This window comes from Barbus barbus (assembly GCF_936440315.1).
Source record: "Barbus barbus genome assembly, chromosome: 6".
Lineage (NCBI taxonomy): Eukaryota > Metazoa > Chordata > Actinopteri > Cypriniformes > Cyprinidae > Barbus > Barbus barbus.
In genome coordinates, this window is record NC_136734.1 from 18,442,295 (window position 1) to 18,461,371 (window position 19,077).

The following is a 19,077-nucleotide window of genomic DNA, read 5'->3' on the forward strand; positions in this document are numbered from 1 at the left end:
GTTGACTTAAATAGTACTAAGAGGAATGTGCAAAATAATGTGCAAAAAAGTTGTACAGGGTATATAATAGCAGCAATATGAGGTAGAGAAAAATTATGAATAGCTTATTGATATGGTGATATTTACATGGAGTCAAGTGATGTTATGACACAGAGTTAGAGTTTAGGAGCCTGATGGCCTGGGGGAAGAAGCTCCTCCTAAGTCTCTCAGTTTTTGCCATCAGGCTACGGAAGCGCTTACCAGATGGAAGCAAAGTGAATAGCTGGTTACCAGGGTGATTTGAGTCCTTGATGATTTTGACAGCTCTATTTTTGCAGCGTTTGAGGTAGATGTCCTGCAGAGAGGGGAGAGCAGACCCTGAGATGCGCTCAGCTAAGCGCACAACTCTCTGTAGTGCTTTGCAGTCCTGATTGGAGCTGTTTCCATACCACACTGAGATGCACTGAGTCAATACACTTTCTATGTGTATTGACTCAGATGATATAGAAATATTGACTATTTCTATATCATCCTAATGCACGGTGAGAAGGAGAGTTTCAGTGGCTAAAGACTGCTGAAGAACTGCAGAAAATAGTTGAGTCTCGGGGTCAGAAAACCTTTAAAAAATTGTCAAACAGTCCCTACTTCACATGTTGTTCGGGAGGGTTTCAAGAAAAATTCTCCTAGCTCATCCAAAAACAAACTCCAGCATATTCAGTTGTCAGACATGACTGGAACTTCAAATGACACTGGCTTCTATGGTCAGATGAATCTAAAACATTAGCTTTTTAGCAGCAAACACTCAAGATGGGTTTGGTGAAGACAGGGATAAAAAAGTACCCCATGTGTACAATGAAATATGCTGCAGTATTTTTGATGTTGTGGGCCTATATTTCTGCTGGAAGTCCTGGACATCTTGTTTAGATACATGGCATCATGGATTCTATCAAATACCAACACTGCTTTCTATCAAATACCAACAGATACAGACCTGTCTCTCTCCTTCCATTCATAGCGAAAACACTTGAACGAGTTGTATTCAACCAGGTCCCATTGTTTCTTTCACAGAACAACAAACTAGATGCTAAACAGTCAGGTTTCAGGAGGGGCCATTCAACTGAGACTGCACTACTCTCAGTCACTGAAGCCCAGCGAATGGCAAAAGCCAACTCAAAATCATCAGTCCTCATTCTGATGGATCTGTCTGCCGCTTTTGACACTGTCAATCATCAGATCCTCCTCTCCACCCTCTCATCACTGGGCATCACAGGGATTCCACTTCGCTGGTTTAAATCCTATCTCACTGGTAGGTCTTTCAGGGTGGCCTGGGGAGGGGAGGTATCCAAAGCACATCAACTGGTCACTGGGGTTCCTCAGAGATCGGTTCATGGACCCCTCCTCTTATCTACATACACTACATCACTGGGTCCCATCATACAGACACATGGATTCTCCTACCATTGCAACGCTGATGACACACAGCTCTATCTCTCTTTTCAACCAGATGATTCAACGGTAGCTGCACAGATCTCAGGCTGCCTGGCGGACATCTCGACATGGATGAAAGAACATCACCTACAGCTCAACCTGGCAAAGACTTCTTGTCTTCCCTGCCACTCCAACTCTACAGCATGACTTAGGTTCATCAACAATTACCCCATCAAATCTTGGTGTAATCTTTGATGACCAGCGGACCTTCAAAGACCACATTGCTAAGACTGCTCGATCTTGCAGGTTTGCACTACATATCATCAGAAAGATCAGGCCCTTTCTGACACAGCATGCTGCACAACTTCTTGTCCAGGCCCTTGTCATTTCTAGGCTGGACTACTGCAATGCTCTTCTGGTTGGACTTCCATCAAGCACAATCAAACCTCTACAAATGATTCAGAATGCAGCGGCACGACTGGTCTTCAACAAGCCCATAAGAGCCCATGTTACACCTCTCTTTATCTCCTTGCACTGGCTACCAGTCGCAGCTCGCATCAAGTTCAAGACACTGATGCTTGCATATAGAACAACCACAGACTCTGCACCCGCCTACTTCCACTCACTATTATGAATCTACATCCCCTCCAGAAGTCTGAGATCCGCTAGTAAACTCAAAAAACAAAAACAAAAAAAAACGCTTTATCTTTCTTTTATTTATTCCTCCCTTGCGAGCTTGTACTTATTTGAACAATGCCTGAGAATTGGTGTTACGAGCATTTCGTCTGTCTGATTGCCTCTTCAAGATGAATCGCTTTATGTATTCCCCTTTGGATAAAACTGTCTGCAAAATGACTAAATGAAAAAAAAATTAAGATAAAAAATCAATTAGTGACTGACTCTGTTAGAAATCTTATAATGGGCCATGTTTGGATCTTCCAACCGTACAATAATCCAAACACAAACCTCAAAAACAACACAAAAATGGGTCACTGGGCACAAAACCAAGCTTCTGCTATGGCCATTCAAGTTCCCTGACCTGCACCCTGTAGAAAATGAGTGGGGTGAACTGAAGACAAGAAGCACCGTCACGGATCTGGGAATCTGAAGGATCTGGAGTGATTCTGGATGAAGGAATGGTCTCTGATTTCTTGTTAGGTGTTCTCTAACCTCATCAGGCACTATAGGAGAAAATTTAGAGCTGTTAAACTAGCAAATGGAGGTTTTAAAAAGTATTGAATAAAAGGGTACCGTTAATTGTGGCCAATGTGTATTAGAGAAAAACATTTATTTCATAATGATATTTCCTCCCGTTTTTAATTCTTATTCTCCAATGAAAGGTTAGATTTTTGTGATTTTTTAAAATAAAAGATCAAAAGGATTAACAATGCAGATTAATTTTCACAGCCTCCTTTGATCATATTTACCAAGGGTGCCAACAATTCTGACCATGTCTGTATTAACACAAATTCTCCTGAATATTATTTCATACATAAGGCTTTATATGGTTAAACATGGTGTGATGATGAAATAATGTTGTGGGAATTTTCATTAAGAATTGATTACTTTTAAAGAAAAAACTATTGAGATTGAGAGTCTAAAGATTTTCCATTGGGCCAAACTTGGCCAAATAGTTGAAGAAACACATTTAATGGAAAATTGGAGTCTAAATTATAGTGGCCATTTGGCTGTCATGAATTCTTACCTTCATTCCATCCTCCCCTGGATTCCCAGGGAAACCCTTCCTCCCAGGCCTGCCCTGAACAGAAAGTAGAAATGACCCATAGTACTGGACTCCCAGTCCTCTAAATCTACTCCCTGACATCTCATTAGCCCCTGTTCATGGGACCAATCTCCTCCATTCACCAATATATGAGCTCTCCCAGAGAGAAAGCACAGCTTCATTAAATAATTCAGAAACAGCTGTATCACTTCCAGTCTCACAAATCCAGTGAACAATACTCAGAAGTGTTTATGTTGGAGCTTGGATAGACCCTGGTCATCTATTAGCTAATGTCTGACCCTTTTGCCTCATTAGCTAAATTATCCACACTGGCCTCACTTGGACAGACTCTCTAAAATCGTGGGATATTTGGCAAGGTTTGACCATGAAAAAGTGTGTTAAATGCAATGAACTGTTCATTTGAATTCATCTCTTGTCAGGTATAGGCAGCTGTTCGTATGACAGGTTTTGGCATAAGGACAGACTATTCTTTACTACATTTTATACCATCATTGCTGAATCAGGGTCAAGTCTGTAAGCTGTTGTGTAATTGTTTTGGGAGAGAGGGAGATTGTTGTATTTGGAGGGATTTAAAACTAACACATTATAAACGTCTTTGCTGAGTGACATAAACCAACAGGAGTGTCTGAAGTCTATTACTATATTATGCTAAATGCTCAACTGTAACTGTAAATTAGAAAATTACAAGAAAACATGAACCCGCATCAACAACCTGAGCCTTGAGCTTCCTTAGAATGTCAATAGGCTATAAGTCAATGTGATTGCTAAGATGTCTAATTGAAGTTTACCTCAAGATATCCAAGGTGTGTATCAAGAAAGCACTCACCTCTAGTCCTGGAGCCCCTGGTGGTCCTACTGGGCCCTGATCTCCCTGTGGTTTAAAACAGAGGTGTTATAATTTTAGAAGTAATAAGCATCTACAAAATTATATTGATTAGGATTTTAACGTTTTTAATATGCATATGAGCAAAAGCCTTTTGAAAACACTTGTAATACAATGACATCTTAGATTCTAATAAACTAATAATAAGATATGCTTTATATGCATGAATATGGATGTTAAAATAGAAAGGGTTCATTTAAAATGTGGTGTTGATTATTATTTGCCATATAAATGTTATTTTCAACACCAAGTAACGCAGAATAGCTCTAAACTGGTCGTGATCATTTGATTTGATTTGATTTGATTTTATTAAAGTTGTGCCTCATTGTGCAGATACAGTACTAAGTACTAATAACAAACCAATATGTTAATAATAGGCATGCTAATAAGCAACTAGTTAATAGTGAGAATTGTTCCATATACTAAGGTGTAACCCAATTTAAACATATCTAGCTGTTGTATGCATTTATGTGTCACCTATTTATCTATGGAAATTTTTTTACCTAATATATCATAGAAAATGTATGACTATTCCATGGAATCTCATGGCTGTATAATGGTAAAACTCCAGGCCTTGATGGGTTTACAGAATGTACGCCAAACACTATATATTTGGCTTTACCCAAAGGCAAATATTTATTAATTATACTTACAACTGGATGTTGGTTTTGCTTCCTTGTATATACCAATAGACTTACAAATGTAATTGCAGAATTAAGTAACTTTTTGTGGTTTTTATAAACAGAGGATAATTATCACATAAACATGTTTAAATTAAACACTGTTTATAACTATATATGCAGGTACTGTATACAGTTGTACATTTAGATTTACAGTTATAAATTCAGGATTTATTCCTAAACCAAGGAAGGGTTAATCCGGATCCTACCTCAAGTCCAGGAACTCCTCTAGGGCCTGGAATCCCTTTCGTTCCTGCATTCCCCTGTGATGTATTAAAAAATTAGCATATTTGCCCACATTTTACAATTTGGGATCCAATTACAAATTTTGGGAAGGGGACCAAAAGCTTAAAGAAAAGAGATGCACACCTTTGGGCCCTCAGCGCCATTCTGTCCTGGTTGTCCAATATCCCCAGGAAAACCCTAAGAAAAGGTAACAACATTAGTCTTAGCACTACATGCATTATACTTTAACTAAGAAGACTACCTCAGCTGCTCAACTACAACTTTTCACTCTGAAAGCTATTGGAGGACTGTGTGAGCTTTCTAAACAACTGCAAATTAATGTCCATCTCTCTGTGGTTATTTTAAATGAACACAAAATGAAGGAACGACTAAAGCCAAGTGCTCTACAAGTGCAAATTTATGTTGTAAGTCTGCTAGTTGGCTACATTTTGTTGCTAATTTAAGACATAGAAAGTGCACTAATGTGCAGCTGAAAGACACCGTGTCATGTTTTTAAGCTCTTTCACTATAGTTTATTTTCTGTGAGTTTGTGCATGGGTTTGTATGCGAACAACTTCAGTGGAAAGAATTTAATCTTATAACAGACACAGCTGATTTGTGATTAGATGTGTAGTGTAAAACAAGAAATCATTAGTTTTTAAATGTACACAAGGCAATGACCTTGTCTTTGTAGAGTACACATGGCCTGAAATGAAAGCACAATTACCTCAGGGCCAGGTGGGCCTGGCAAACCATCTGGGCCTCGATCTCCAAAATTCCCCTGAAAGACAAACAGTTTGCTATAATTTGACTCTTTGTCCAATCAGAACTAAAGATTTATGATTAAACAACCTGGTAAAATACAATGAAATAACAATAATCCTAAAAAGGTTGTATGAATTAACCTGTGGTCCTGGCTTTCCTTGAATTCCTGGTAAACCTGGTGAGCCCTGATTACCCTGGAAAATTCAGTCAATTATAAGTACATAGTTACTTAAATAAACACCTCTGTTTGGGTCTTAGAATGCGCATAAATACACACAAATACAAATGCATGCACACACACATTTTTTGAAGTTGTAAATAAAACAAAAATTATTGCAGTATTATTTACAAGAAAATATTTCAACATTTCACAGTTAAATCTATGTTGAGGTTTCTTTGTAATAAACTGTGAAATTTACCGGTACTAACAATTTCTGAGTGAATATTATTTCTACACTATTTTTTTTTTTAACACAGTTTTTTTGTATTACTCACTGCACGAATACATCAAAAGAAAATCCGTTATCTGAAATACCTTGTCACCTTGAAATCCAGGTTCTCCCGGTTCACCTGGCAACCCGACTTCACCCTGTTGACAGAGACAAAACAGTGACAAAACATCACTCTCTGGTCTTTAAGTCAGGATGTCCCAGCAGCTCAATCACAGTCTCTATGTCTGTATGTCTATACTGTTTCTGTGTCTATGTTACAATGTGTCTGTAACTGTAGACATGGAGATCAGAGAAGCTGTCCAAAACAAAGCCTTATAAATATCTTGCCTAGCAGCAAAATACAACATTTAAGTACAGGGCTGCCAGCACCTGTCCAGCTGGCAGACAGCGAGACCAACACAGAAAAGGGGAGAAGCAATCCAGAGATTACACTGCTGATGCCTTGACCATCCTTCTCTAATATTAAATCTCACATAAAAGCACACCTCTGTAACAATATCACTGCTTTACTATTTTGCTAAAATATATTGATCAATACTTGATAGAATGACATTCATTACTCTATGAAATTCAAAGCAATTTTTATTGAATCTCAAATATCTGAAAATCAAATATCTCAAATATCTGAAAATCTATTTATCTGTTTGATTGTTTGTTTATTTATTTATTTACAATCACAGCCAGAGAGAGAACTCTACTGAGTTATGTATGGAATATGTGTCATTATGGTTTTGAAAGGTAACTTATGCTCACCAAGATATATTTATTTGATCAAAATACAGTAAAACCAGTACTATTATGAAATATTATAATTTAAAACTGTTTCCATTTATATATTTCAAAATGTCATTTATTCCTGCGATGTGAATTATCAACAGTCATTACTCCAGTCTTCAGTGTCAAATGATCCTTCAGAAATCATTCTGATATGCTGATTTGCTGCTCACAAAACATTTTGTATAATTACTATTAATGCTAAAAACTGTGCTGCTTAATTTTTATCTTTAAAAATTAGAGTTTTTAAAGTTTAATAAACTAGAGTTTATTTGCGATATAATTTTTTTGTAACATATATATCTTTACTGTCCCTTTTGATCATTTTAATGCATCCTTGATGAATAAAAGTAGGAACTGTTTTTTTTTTTTTTTTTTACTGATTTAACTTTTTGTATCTGTGACTGACAACATTTTAGCATGTTACAGCTAATCTCAGTCTCTCTTAATAATGGCTCTGTGAAAAATCAAATACAGAATAAGCAAAAGCAAAAGCTAATAAAGGTTATTCAGATCACCTTATCACCTTTCAGTCCAGACTCGCCAGGGTTTCCTGGTATACCCTGCAAGACACAAAACAGACAATTCTTAAAAAGAAGAATTGGTATGGTAGAATTGTTTTATGAATTGAAGACCATATATTTTAACCATCAGTTGCTCCTTAAATGCAAACTGAACTTGTTTGTAAATGTATTGAACAGTGTTGCCTACTTCATTTGTTGCTATGAAAATAATCCATATTAATATATACTGTAAGTCACTAAATGTGTTGAAAATTAAAGTATTATGTAATACTGTGTATGACCTAAAGGTATTGTGTGTCATTTCAATTGTTAAAATAATCATGTTACAATTCCTTTTTGTTATTCCAGTGTAGGGTGTAAAGCAAGCATTTTGTAAATTAATTTTCTTTGATTTCTCCCAGCCTGACCAAGCTGGTTAGATTTGTGTGTTTTTTCTTGTTTTAGAGGGGTTTTGGCTACTTTTTAGGCTGGGAGGCCAGCCAAACCATCCTAAATCAACTAAGACCAGCAAATCCCTTTAGGCTAGTTTAAAATAGTCTTTTCAGCATGGATGTTCATAACAATTTCAATGTAATCACCTGTGGTCCTATTAATCCAGGAAGACCCACAATTCCAACAAGACCCATTTCACCCTGCCATGAAATATAAAAAGCATGAACAAGCATAAAAATGTACAATGCACACAGTATATTCACAGGCCAACAGAAAAAAAAAAGAGAAAAAAAAAAAAACTAAATCAGAAAGCATCAATGTCGGGAAGGCAAAAACCACAGCCAGAAGGTTCAATGTTAATAATTGAATGTTTGTTTACTCACAATAAAACCAGGGATGCCAACAGGACCTGGGGCACCCATCTCCCCCTGTGAAAAACAGAGATCAGATACTGAGCGTTACTGGCATAACATCCTCTGTTCCCTGATAGCAAGCTAATCTGTTGCCTGTATCTACCCCTCGGTGAGCCAATGAAAGAGACATGCTGTAGAGTACAGAGAGGGGCTTTCTGTGTGGCGTGACTGGCCCGCTGCTACCTGCCATACCTACTTCCTTTCTCAGCAGCAGTCCAAAAAAATCCCCTGTGTATTTTCGCTTTCCTTGTTCTTTGAAAGTGAGCAGATAGATGTTACAGGGTCGGCTGCTCTTGCTGAGTGACCGCTGATGAATAAAAAGGATTGAGGTGAAGGCGTGCGTGTCCTATACATTTGTGATATGGTTAGGGTTACAGTACAGAAGGGAATCAGGCAGTGCTACGCTAAGCTACTGCCGGCTCAGCTTTGGAAGGATAAAGTGAGTAAGTGAGTTGGCGAGGAAAAAAACGGTGCACACAAGTGTATATTTGAAATAGGCTGTTTGTAATAGACCAAGCAAGGCGAGATTCTTAATGAATTACTTTTGTACAATCCAATTTTTTAACAAAACTAAATTATGTGATGGTGCACCTTCCGAGAGCTTTCTGCATTCCTCTCTTTGTAAACAAGCTCAGCACATGTGGGTTCTACATCAGAACGCCGTGCCAACACATGTATGCGTCATGGAACTATTGTGAACGTACGTCAAAGACTGACATGGAAGAGAAGAATTGTTGAATAAAGTCGTTATTTTTGTTTTCTTTGTGCACAAAAAGTATTCTCAAAATTACGGCTGAACCAATGATGTCACATGGACTATTTTAACAATGTCCTCACTACCTTTTTGGGCCTTGAACGAGGTAGTTGCGTTCCTGTCTATTCAGGATCAGAAAGCTCTCGGATTTGTGTTCTGATATGAGGGTGAGTAATTAATGACAGAATTTTAATTTTTGGGTGAACTATCCCTTTAACGGCTGCTACGATGTTGCTAATGCTCAGTTTTGTGAAATTGCAGACAAATGCCTGAAATCGGAGGCAAATCAGTGCTCGTGCATGTGACAACCACTCAGTATGAATTATCAAAGTGCGCAATGTTTTAGAGGGAGAGTTCATTTACACATTCGCATGATTGACTTTCTTCTGCCAAACATAAAATGTAATAATAATAATAATAAATATTCAGTGGGATGAACTCAATACAATGCCACAATGGCTCACATCTCTTCAATAAGCCAAAAGACTGTTCAAACCAGAAATTGCTCAGGACTATCTGTAGTCTAATACTCAAGGTTATTTTTTTTTTCAAATTCCTAACTCCAAGTATGAGCAATAGTGACTGTGATGAAAGGCTTAACAAAGACCACTGACAAGCCGGTGAAATATGGTTTTGCATTACAATTTTCTGCTAAGAATTTTTGACCATTTTTGTATACATTTTATAGATTGCTAAGATATTATAAAGTACTTATGTCTATAAGATGTCAATTCTTAATATGCAAATCAGTGACAGAAAAATGACTTATTTGAATATTATGGTACATGGAAACATGAATAAGATAAAAAATTGGGTAAAGAATATGGTAAAACGATCAGTAGTGAAGCAACCCCTGTAATGGCTAAAACAGATATCTGCTGTAGACTCTGGTAGTGACAGCTGATTTCCTCATTACCAATATTACTCAATGCTGAGCTGCACACACTGGACGGTGGCAGAAATAAAAGGTATTTATTAAAGTGTAGCGGTTTGCGTGGCCCGGTCAGCTTGTATAACCGTATGTGTATAACAGTGTATCACAGGCAGGAAAAGGGCATGCAGAGGATACAGTAGGAGACTTTGGGATGACTTTTTGCTGAATATTTCTCTCACTGTGCAGCAATATTCTGATACACTAAACCTGATAATAAATATAACCCCAAACATCTATGCTTAAATCTCTCTGAGCATTAGAAAACTGTCTCTGAGTCCCCCCAGATGGCAGTTGGCCAGGTGGTTGATGTATCACTACTTACTGGGTTTCCATCAGGTCCTGGTGGTCCTCGCTCCCCAAAATCTCCTGGAAAGCCCTAAGCACACAAATGTGAGAGACAGCAGAGCTTAGCAGAGCGAGACTTGATGAAACCGCACTTAGACTCCAGATAGATACCATTTGTGCATTGCTCTTTCCAGTTGCCCACATGGTAAACATTGTCCCTTCACTATTAATCCTGCGCAAACCTCTGTAATACCAGAACAACTACATAATCATGGGATACTGAAAAACTGGATCTCAAAAAAACATCCACAGGAAAGCAGCAATAGGATAAAATAAGTTCTAACCACCAACTATATCTCCTATACAGCCAACATGTTCTAGAAGACTGGGAGACACTGTAGCATTGTTAATTTTACAAAGGTGGTTTAGGATGGAGTACTGTATATTAGTGGCCAGAATTGTTTTGCCAGTATTTAAGTATGTGAGTAAAACAGATTAAAATACAAAAGGCTTTGTATTGCTATTTCTACTGTGGATAGTATGGTAAGTTAGAACTATTTTTTATTTTGAGTTTGCACTTTAGCCATGCTTTCCATATAGCAAAGATTAACAATAAATACTGACCTTACTGACATTAAAGAAGTTTAATTGTTGTAATGTGTGAATGAACTGCTCTATCTATAATAAAATGGTATCTGAAAAAGTAAAATCATCAAATCAATAGTAAATGTGAGTATGCGCCAAAAAAATTACATTAAGCAGCACAACTGTTTTCAATATTAATAATAAGAAATGCTACATGAACACCAAATCAGGATATTAGTATGATTTCTAAAGGATCATGTGACACTGAAGAAAGTCAACTTTGCCATCACAGGAATAAATAATATTTTAAAACTTAAATAGTAATATAATTTCACAATATTGCTGTTAATTTTAAGTATTTTTGATCAAATAAATGCAGTATATAAATAAATTCAGTCTAAAAACCGCAGTAAAAGTCTAAAAAATGTTGTAAAAGTAAATGTTTTAAAGGACGCTAAGACAAAAATCCTTTTTTTTTTTTTTTTTACAACAGCAATTAAGAATGTCCTAATAAAAAAGTAAGAATATTGCTCGCTGAAGTTTTGTTTCATGAAAACAGAGCCTGATGCCGAGTCACAGAAACAAGCTCAGTTCTCATCTCTGTCAGCCCTGCAGGAAATTCCATGGCTGAGTGTTTCCTTGCTCTGGCAACGACCAGGAGCAGCAAGAGGAGGACCAGCAGGGATTCGCTGACAGCGCTGTTTCCCCTCTATCTACTGTTACGTTATATAAGAGGACAAGAGCTATGACGTCGCACTCCACTGTGTGCTAAACGTCTGCTTGTCAAAGTCAAAGGCCAAAGTCAACACTTGCGCCGTGTGGAGATCTTTTTTTGTCCTCCAAAAAGGCAAACAGTGAGTTATGCAGATGTGAAAGATGCATGTGTTGTCTAGCAAACAGAACTGCAGAGTTAGAGAATTGCTTATTAAGAGCAGATGTATCTGTGCTTGGCACTTCATTTGTGCTTTGAGAAAGAACTTCATAAAATCGGTAGTTGTTTTGGAAAAAGATGAGCCTGAATTCTTAATGTCTAGTTCATTTGAAAATACGCAGTCTCAGAGCACCAATGTCATTTTGGTAAATAGAAAATGATTATGGGTGTGCAGATGGTAAAAACTTTGTAATTAGTTAGTGGTAATTTAGTATTATTCATCTAGACAAAATAAGACAGCTCTGTCTACTGCCAAGACAGGCTGTCAGGAACAATGAAAAATAAGAGTTGCAGTATGACTTATGCTATGACTGAGTTTGGTTCTGTCTGTCTATCTATCTATCTATCTATCTATCTATCTATCTATCTATCTATCTATCTATCTATCTATCTATCTATCTATCTATCTATCTATCTATCTATCTATCTATCTATCTATCTATCTATCTATCTATCTATCTATCTATATGTGTGCAGATTTTCTTGTGCTTTACATATTACGTGGAATGTAGGCTGCAATGTGGTCATGTTCTTAAAGAAAAAAGTCGCAAAAATTATGGTTTGCTTAAAAAATAGAATATTGAATATATGCTTAAATGTATGCTTAAAATAGTTTGTTTCTTCTTTGGAACAAATTTGGAGAAATTTAGCATCACTAGCTCACCAGTGGATCCTCTGCAGTGAATGGGTGCCGTCAGAATGAGAGTCCAAATAAAAGTAATTCAAAGTAATCAACACGACTCTAGTCCATCAATTCATGTCTTATCAAACTAAAAACTGCATGTTTATAATAAATAACTGCATCAAGATGCTTTTAAAATGTTTTTAAACATTTTAAATTTAAGTTGCTTCTGGTTAAAATATAAGTCCTCCATCCATAACATTGCTTTTGATTTGTTTATTACAAACACAGGTTTTTGCTTCACAAGATATTAATTACTGCAATGTTCTGGAGTCATGTGGATTATTGTAATGTTTTTATCAGCTGTTTGGACTCTTATTCTGACGGCACCCATTCACTGCAGAGGATCCATTGATGAGCACGTGATGTAATGCTACATTTTTCCAAATCTGTTTTGATGAAAAAACAAACTCATCTACATCTAGGATGACCTGAGGGCGAGTAAAGTTTCAGCAAATGTTCATTTTGGGGTGAACTACTCTAATGTACCCATCCAATTGGCTGTGGGACAATGGTTGAGAAACCCTGCTTTAAGATTGTAGATAATGAGGGTCATAAAGTCAGCGCAAACAGAATCAAACTCTCTCAAACAGCATGAAAGGGGTCACAAATCACTGAACACAGAAGCAAGTCATTCACAGAAGTTTCTCTATAGAGGATGGTGAAAGAAAACTTTACCGGCCTACCCATCTTGCCCTTCTTCCCGGGAACACCAGGTGAACCCTAAGAAGAGACAGCAGAGAGAAGGAGAGCATGGAAAGAGGTAAAAAGAGACAGAATTTACAAAAAAAGCACACAATGAATTAACCAATTACCAATCCCAGATGAAACAGACTGTGTGAATGCTGAAAGGTCTTTAGTTTCTGTTCTTCTGGACACAAAAGTGTCTCTCAGATCTCTATGAACTCTGTCCCTCTGGGCCTGAAAATAGGAGACATGATCTGGCTAATCCGCAGCAGGCCATATTCCAGCTCCCGGGGGCTTATATCGCTATTTCCACAAAGTATTGCAGGCCGGAAATTCACCAGCTCGAGGTTCCTGAGCAAATATTGTGAGAACTGAGACTAACTACTGTTTTGAAGGGGGATCTCTGTGGTTTTAGTGGAGCGTGCCCCTTTCACCAGGCTTCCTATTCAAAGCAAGTGCTCTGAATTTACAAGCCACCATTATAAAGAAGAATGATACATGCAAGGCACAAGTGCAAGTATGTGAGCTTTGCTCAAGTAATACTTTATCTAGGGGCATATAAAACCAAGACTATACATCTCCAATATGCCACACTGTTCTAAAAACTAGGGAACATCAATGGATTTGTAAGAGAACTGTTTGTTTAGTTTCCTTTTTGTCCTTATTTGGTTCTTCCTGTTTTAGTTTGTGTCCTAGTTCTGTTAATTAATTATCATCATCACCTGTGTTCTATTAATTACCTTGTTTCCTCGTTTGTTCCTCCCCTTTATAAGTCCTCAGTTTTGTCATTATGTTTGTCCGATCTTAAGTTAACAACAGTCTTAGTGAGTGTGAAAGCGGTTCATTAAAGGTGACTCTTTTGTTTATCCGTTCGTCGTGCGCTGCTTCTTCTTTCAACCACAGACACGTTACAGAAGATCGGACCACACTGAAGATGGGCGAGCTCGCGCAGTTTTTTGAATTGGCTTACGCCAACCGGGACCCCGCAAGTTTTATGTTGGCTTTTGCGCCTCTCGCCCTCGCCAGCTCTCTTGATGGGGGAACCATCAAGATGCTGCTCCGGCTCGGGCTCAATTACCTCCAACAGCAAGAGCTCCCAGACACCTCCGACCTCGATTGGAGAGAAGCCATCATCCGGTGTCTGGAGAGCCTCCGACCCCGAGTCGGAGCCCTACCCACGGCGATGAATGTTCCGCCGGCGGCGATGAACGTTACGCCGTTCACGGCGATGATGGTCCCGTCCAGCCCACCTGAGTTCCCGCTGGTCCCGTCCAGCCCCGCACCTCCCGTGCGCCCTCTAGTGTCCGCGCGGCAAGAGCGCCCTCTAGTGTCCGCGTGGCAAGAGCGCCCTCTAAGGTCCGCGCTACAAGAGCGCCCCTTTGAATCCGCGCTGCAAGAGCGCCCCCAAGTGTCCGTGCTGCCAGAGCACCCTCCTGCGTCTCCGCTGGTCCCATCCAGCTCTCCTTCGTCTCCGCTGGTTCTATCCAGCTTCGCGCCTCCCGTGCGCCCTCAAGTGTCCGCGCTGCAAGAGCGCCCTCAAGTGTCTGCGCCGCTAGAGAACCCTCACGAGTCCGCGCTGCCAGAGCGCCCTCCTGCATCTACGCTGGTCCCGTCCAGCTCTCCTTCGTCTCCGCTGGTTCCGTCCAGCTCCGCGCCTCCAGAGCGCCCCCAAGTGCCCGCTCCTCCAGAGCGCCCCCAAGTGCCCGCTCCTCCAGAGCGCCCCCAAGTGCCCGCTCCTCCAGAGCGCCCCCAAGTGCCCGCTCCTCCAGAGCGCCCCCAAGTGCCCGCTCCTCCAGAGCGCCCCCAAGTGCCCGCTCCTCCAGAGCGCCCTCAAGTGCCCGCTCCTCCAGAGCGCCCCCAAGAGTCCTCTCCTCCAATATGGCCGCCTGAGGGGAACTTTCCCAAAGAAATTTTGGGGGGGGCCATATAGCCGCAGTTTGTGTGGCCAGGCCAAAGGCCAAGGCCACAAAGGATCCCGATCTGCCAAGGCCGCCCGAGGACCCCGACCCGCCAAGGCCGCCCGAGGATCCCGATCCGCCAAGGCCGCCCGAGGACCCCGATCCGCCAAGGCCGCCCGAGGATCCAGATCCGCCATGGTCGCCCGAGGACCCTGATCCGCCATGGTCGTCCAAGGACCCAGATCCATCATGGCCTTCCAAGGCCCCAGATCCGCCATGGCCTCCCGAATCTCCAGTCCTGCCATGGCCTCCCAAGGCTCCTGATCCGTCCTGGAGGCTTCCCTATCCTATCCTGGTCCTGCTCCAGCCTCCAGGACGCCCGCCCCCCCTCCCCGATGTTACTGTTACGGTGCGGGACGCACCTTCCGGGAGGGGGCGATATCTGTAACAGAACTGTTTGTTTAGTTTCCTTTTTGTCCTTATTTGGTTCTTCCTGTTTTAGTTTGTGTCCTAGTTCTGTTAATTAATTATCGTCATCACCTGTGTTCTATTAATTACCTTGTTTCCTCGTTTGTTCCTCCCCTTTATAAGTCCTCAGTTTTGTCATTATGTTTGTCCGATCTTAAGTTAACAACAGTCTTAGTGAGTGTGAAAGCGGTTCATTAAAGGTGACTCTTTTGTTTATCCGTTCGTCGTGCGCTGCTTCTTTCAACCACAGACACGTTACAGGATTTTTGTTTGTTTTGTACATACATTTGGTGTGTTGTTATATTTTTTTTTTGGTTTGTTTTCTGTGTTCAGCTTTTTCTAAATCTGTAAATAATTGTAATATTTCTATTCTATTCAAATTCAAACTATTTGCTGTGCATTTCTTTATGACATCATTAACAAAAAATCACTTGAGTGCAGAAACCACAGCAAAACTCACTCTTTCTCCGTCAGGTCCAGGGAGACCAAAGATGCCTGGGATTCCAATGAAGCCCTAAAAAAGGGGAGTGTAAAAAGACAAGAAATAAACAGAGAGACTTTTGAGTGATATGGTCTGAATATCCCTTGATAAAGAGCAGATTATCTTGCAAGGGCCTTTTGAGGACAGTGGACGCTCGGTGAAGATCTAGGCCTTGAGGCAAGTGTATATGCCCATGGACTGCATGGTGCTGGCTTCCACGATGTAGTCCAAGGGCACATACCCTCACACCAGGGATCACACTGGCATTCGGCAGGATGCCTAAGGTTGGGTCACAAGGTTAATACACATGAACATACAATAAAATCATGAAAAGAAAAAGACAAAGACTGATGAGGGAATGATGCATTTTATGATACAATAATAAAAAGCAACATGAAAAAAAGCAACATGAAAATGAAAAGCATTAACTATTAACTAACTAAATGAAATAAAACATTATTAAAAATATATTTATTACAAATACATTGACATTCTTATATACAGTAAAAAAAAGAAAAAAAAAGAATGAACTATTAGTAAGAATATGTTAGCACTAAGGGAAGTAATAAAAAAAGTTTTGGATGTACACTGCTGCCATATACTTTACAAGACCAAACTGGTTTTAAAATGTTAGTGGAATTATAATATAAAACCCAGCTGACAGTGGTATACATTCAGAGCTGATGTTCTGAGGTTTTATATTGAAAACAACTCCCAATACCGGATCCTTAAATGTCTACAACCATTTCCTTTTCTGGTGCCTTTTAGAGTTTCCAAACTGGAAAACAAGGTTTCAATACCAAAAATGTAGCAGTCCTTACAAAACGTCCTGAACATAATAGCTCTATCACCTTTAGGCAAATTTATAAGTAGGAGCAAACATAGAATGCAAAAACATCTCATCTTAACTGAACTCAGCCAATACATGATGATTCACTTATAGCAACACAGTCTAAATGATTTCTGATTTTTTTTTTTATATATATCAAGACAAAACAGGCAATGTAGAGAGTCTCTTTGTTATTTATCCCTTACCCGTACACCTTTTGGTCCCATATTTCCTATAGGCCCCGGCAAACCCTACAAAACGTAAACAAATCAATTGTGATGAGTTATGATGTTGCAATTTTGCAAATATGCTCATTAAAGCTAAAACTCCATAGTATTCTGTGTATAATACACTATCAAAAAATGATAGATCACGAGGAACAGATTGGATTTGATGCTGAACAGGTGGAAAGTAGCAAATAAGTTGATCTAGTGCCAATCAATGTCCTCCTAAAGACTAATCAAGTGTTTGGAGGACATACTTGAGAACTGTGAAACAATTTTCACAATTAGACTTGCCAAACTTTAAACATAAACTGAACTGGGATGTGCGCTTTTGTAACATGTGCCGATTTAGCCAACCTTGGCCAAGGATAGCTCAGCCAAAAATGAAAATTCTGCCATTTAATCAGTTGACGGTACCCATTGACTTCCATGGTATTTTTTCCATACTATGGAAGTCAGTGGCCACTGTCAACTTTTTGGTTACCGACATTCTTAAAATTATCTTCTTTTGTGTTCAAAAGAAGACAGTAAATCATTCAGGTTTGGAACAGCCTGAGGGCGACTAAATGCCATCATTTTGGGTGAACTATCCCTTTAAAAAGTTAAATCAGCTGATTCTCTGTAAAGTCCACAAAAAAATCGACGTAAATCTAAATCCCAATAGCATTTTCTAAAACATGCCTAATTGTGAAGTTATGTAAGACTGGAAACTACCAGAATTTTGAATTAGTAAGTTGTATTTCGATGCTACACACAGTAAGTATATTTACATATATTTGTTTCCCTGAATATGTGAATCTGGAAAAGATGGGGCTGATCATATGCTGACTCAGCAGAGGGAGAACATTTATCAAAAGTGGGAGAATCATCATTTGCAAATGACTTTTCCAAAGATCAGGTGTCATACATGCCTCTGGCACCCAAAAAATTATTAATTTAGTGCTAGCACACTAAGCTCAAAATATAAAATTCATTTTCATTTTCTGTTAATTCCAAAAACAATTCTCATATTTCAAAAAGGAAGTCAAAATAAGTGGTCATATTGGCAGAGCAAGCTGTTTTAGTCTCCAATACAAGGTCTTGACACTTTACTATTCGTCTCACTATACTTGTGTCCGTGAGTACTGTGCAAGCCAGCAGCACAACAGAAGATTTACTGCACCTGCCTGCCAGGATAACCTTTGGCACCCGGGCTTCCATCCGGTCCTCTTTCTCCCTGTGGAGAGAGGAGAATGAACAGAATATAAGGAGGAAAAAATCCATTACTATAAATATGTCATTAGCATTGGAAGCTCTTCTTGTGGAAAGCCATAACAAACAAAAAGAAAGATAGAAAGCACAACGGAGAGAGAGAGAGGAGTGAACAGCCTTTCTATTAAAACAACATGTTTTTCTTCTGCGTGTCTGTAAATAGTTTCAGTCTCTTCTCATGTATTGCCATTTTTGTCAATATGACAAAAATGGAGCATGTGTGGCCGACCACAGAATTGTGAGATTATGAAACAAAGATTAAAGCATTAGATATTATTTTTATACAACTATAACTCAACAAATCTAAATTCCAGAAATTTGAGGAAAGTCTAGACTGAGAATTTTTTTTTTTTTTTTTTTTTTTTTTTTTCTACAGTCTCTTTTTAGTTTTGTTGTGTACATTGCTAAGCATGTCATTTATTATATATGCAAGTGTGGATGATTTGGAATGCATCTCAACTGAGTAGCAAAGTATTCTGGTTAGATGAAAAATTTGTTGTTACATGCAAATTTTACTAGGGATGTCAATTAATTTACTGTCACTAAAAATATTGCAAAAAAATGAATGCATTTAATAATTTTTTTGAGTCTGTAATCTGTTTACACTTTTTTAATCCTAACATTTATGCACAGTTTTAAAAAAAGTACTCTTGGACTGTACACATACATTCCATCTGAGGTCTCAAAGGATCTGAAAAGTTCTAAATGAGAGCCCAACTGAAATCATCATGTCTACTAAACAGACAAGATAATATTCAGAGCTAAGGTG

General features: G+C 39.0%; 2 protein-coding genes across 2 annotated transcripts in view; one reads left to right on the top strand and one right to left on the bottom strand.

Annotated features, from left to right (window-relative positions):
* col27a1b (collagen, type XXVII, alpha 1b) overlaps positions 1–19,077 on the bottom strand; it is an 81,603-nt gene that overhangs the window by 24,538 nt on the left and 37,988 nt on the right. The window contains exons 9-23 of the mRNA XM_079418159.1: positions 18,220–18,273; positions 17,040–17,084; positions 15,984–16,037; positions 13,149–13,193; positions 10,310–10,363; positions 8,270–8,314; positions 8,033–8,086; positions 7,449–7,493; positions 6,240–6,293; positions 5,845–5,898; positions 5,667–5,720; positions 5,084–5,137; positions 4,924–4,977; positions 3,978–4,022; positions 3,113–3,166 (exon numbers count right to left, since the gene is read on the bottom strand). Coding sequence (XP_079274285.1) covers positions 3,113–3,166; positions 3,978–4,022; positions 4,924–4,977; positions 5,084–5,137; positions 5,667–5,720; positions 5,845–5,898; positions 6,240–6,293; positions 7,449–7,493; positions 8,033–8,086; positions 8,270–8,314; positions 10,310–10,363; positions 13,149–13,193; positions 15,984–16,037; positions 17,040–17,084; positions 18,220–18,273 — 765 coding nt within the window. The remainder of the gene's footprint in view (positions 1–3,112; positions 3,167–3,977; positions 4,023–4,923; positions 4,978–5,083; positions 5,138–5,666; positions 5,721–5,844; positions 5,899–6,239; positions 6,294–7,448; positions 7,494–8,032; positions 8,087–8,269; positions 8,315–10,309; positions 10,364–13,148; positions 13,194–15,983; positions 16,038–17,039; positions 17,085–18,219; positions 18,274–19,077) is intronic.
* On the top strand, positions 13,815–15,621 carry LOC306871884 (uncharacterized protein). Its single transcript, XM_079420115.1, has 2 exons — positions 13,815–14,829; positions 14,885–15,621. The coding sequence occupies exons 1-2, from the start codon at positions 14,092–14,094 to the stop codon at positions 15,269–15,271; spliced, it is 1,125 nt and encodes a 374-aa protein (XP_079276241.1). The 5' UTR covers positions 13,815–14,091; the 3' UTR covers positions 15,272–15,621.

Excerpts from the sequence above, each read along its gene's own strand:
- LOC306871884 (XM_079420115.1), top strand. The coding sequence starts at position 14,092 with ATGGGCGAGCTCGCGCAGTTTTTTGAATTGGCTTACGCCAACCGGGAC. Across the intron at positions 14,830-14,884 it reads CGCCTCCAGAGCGCCCCCAA|TGCCCGCTCCTCCAGAGCGC; the intron begins GTGCCCGCTCCT and ends AGCGCCCCCAAG.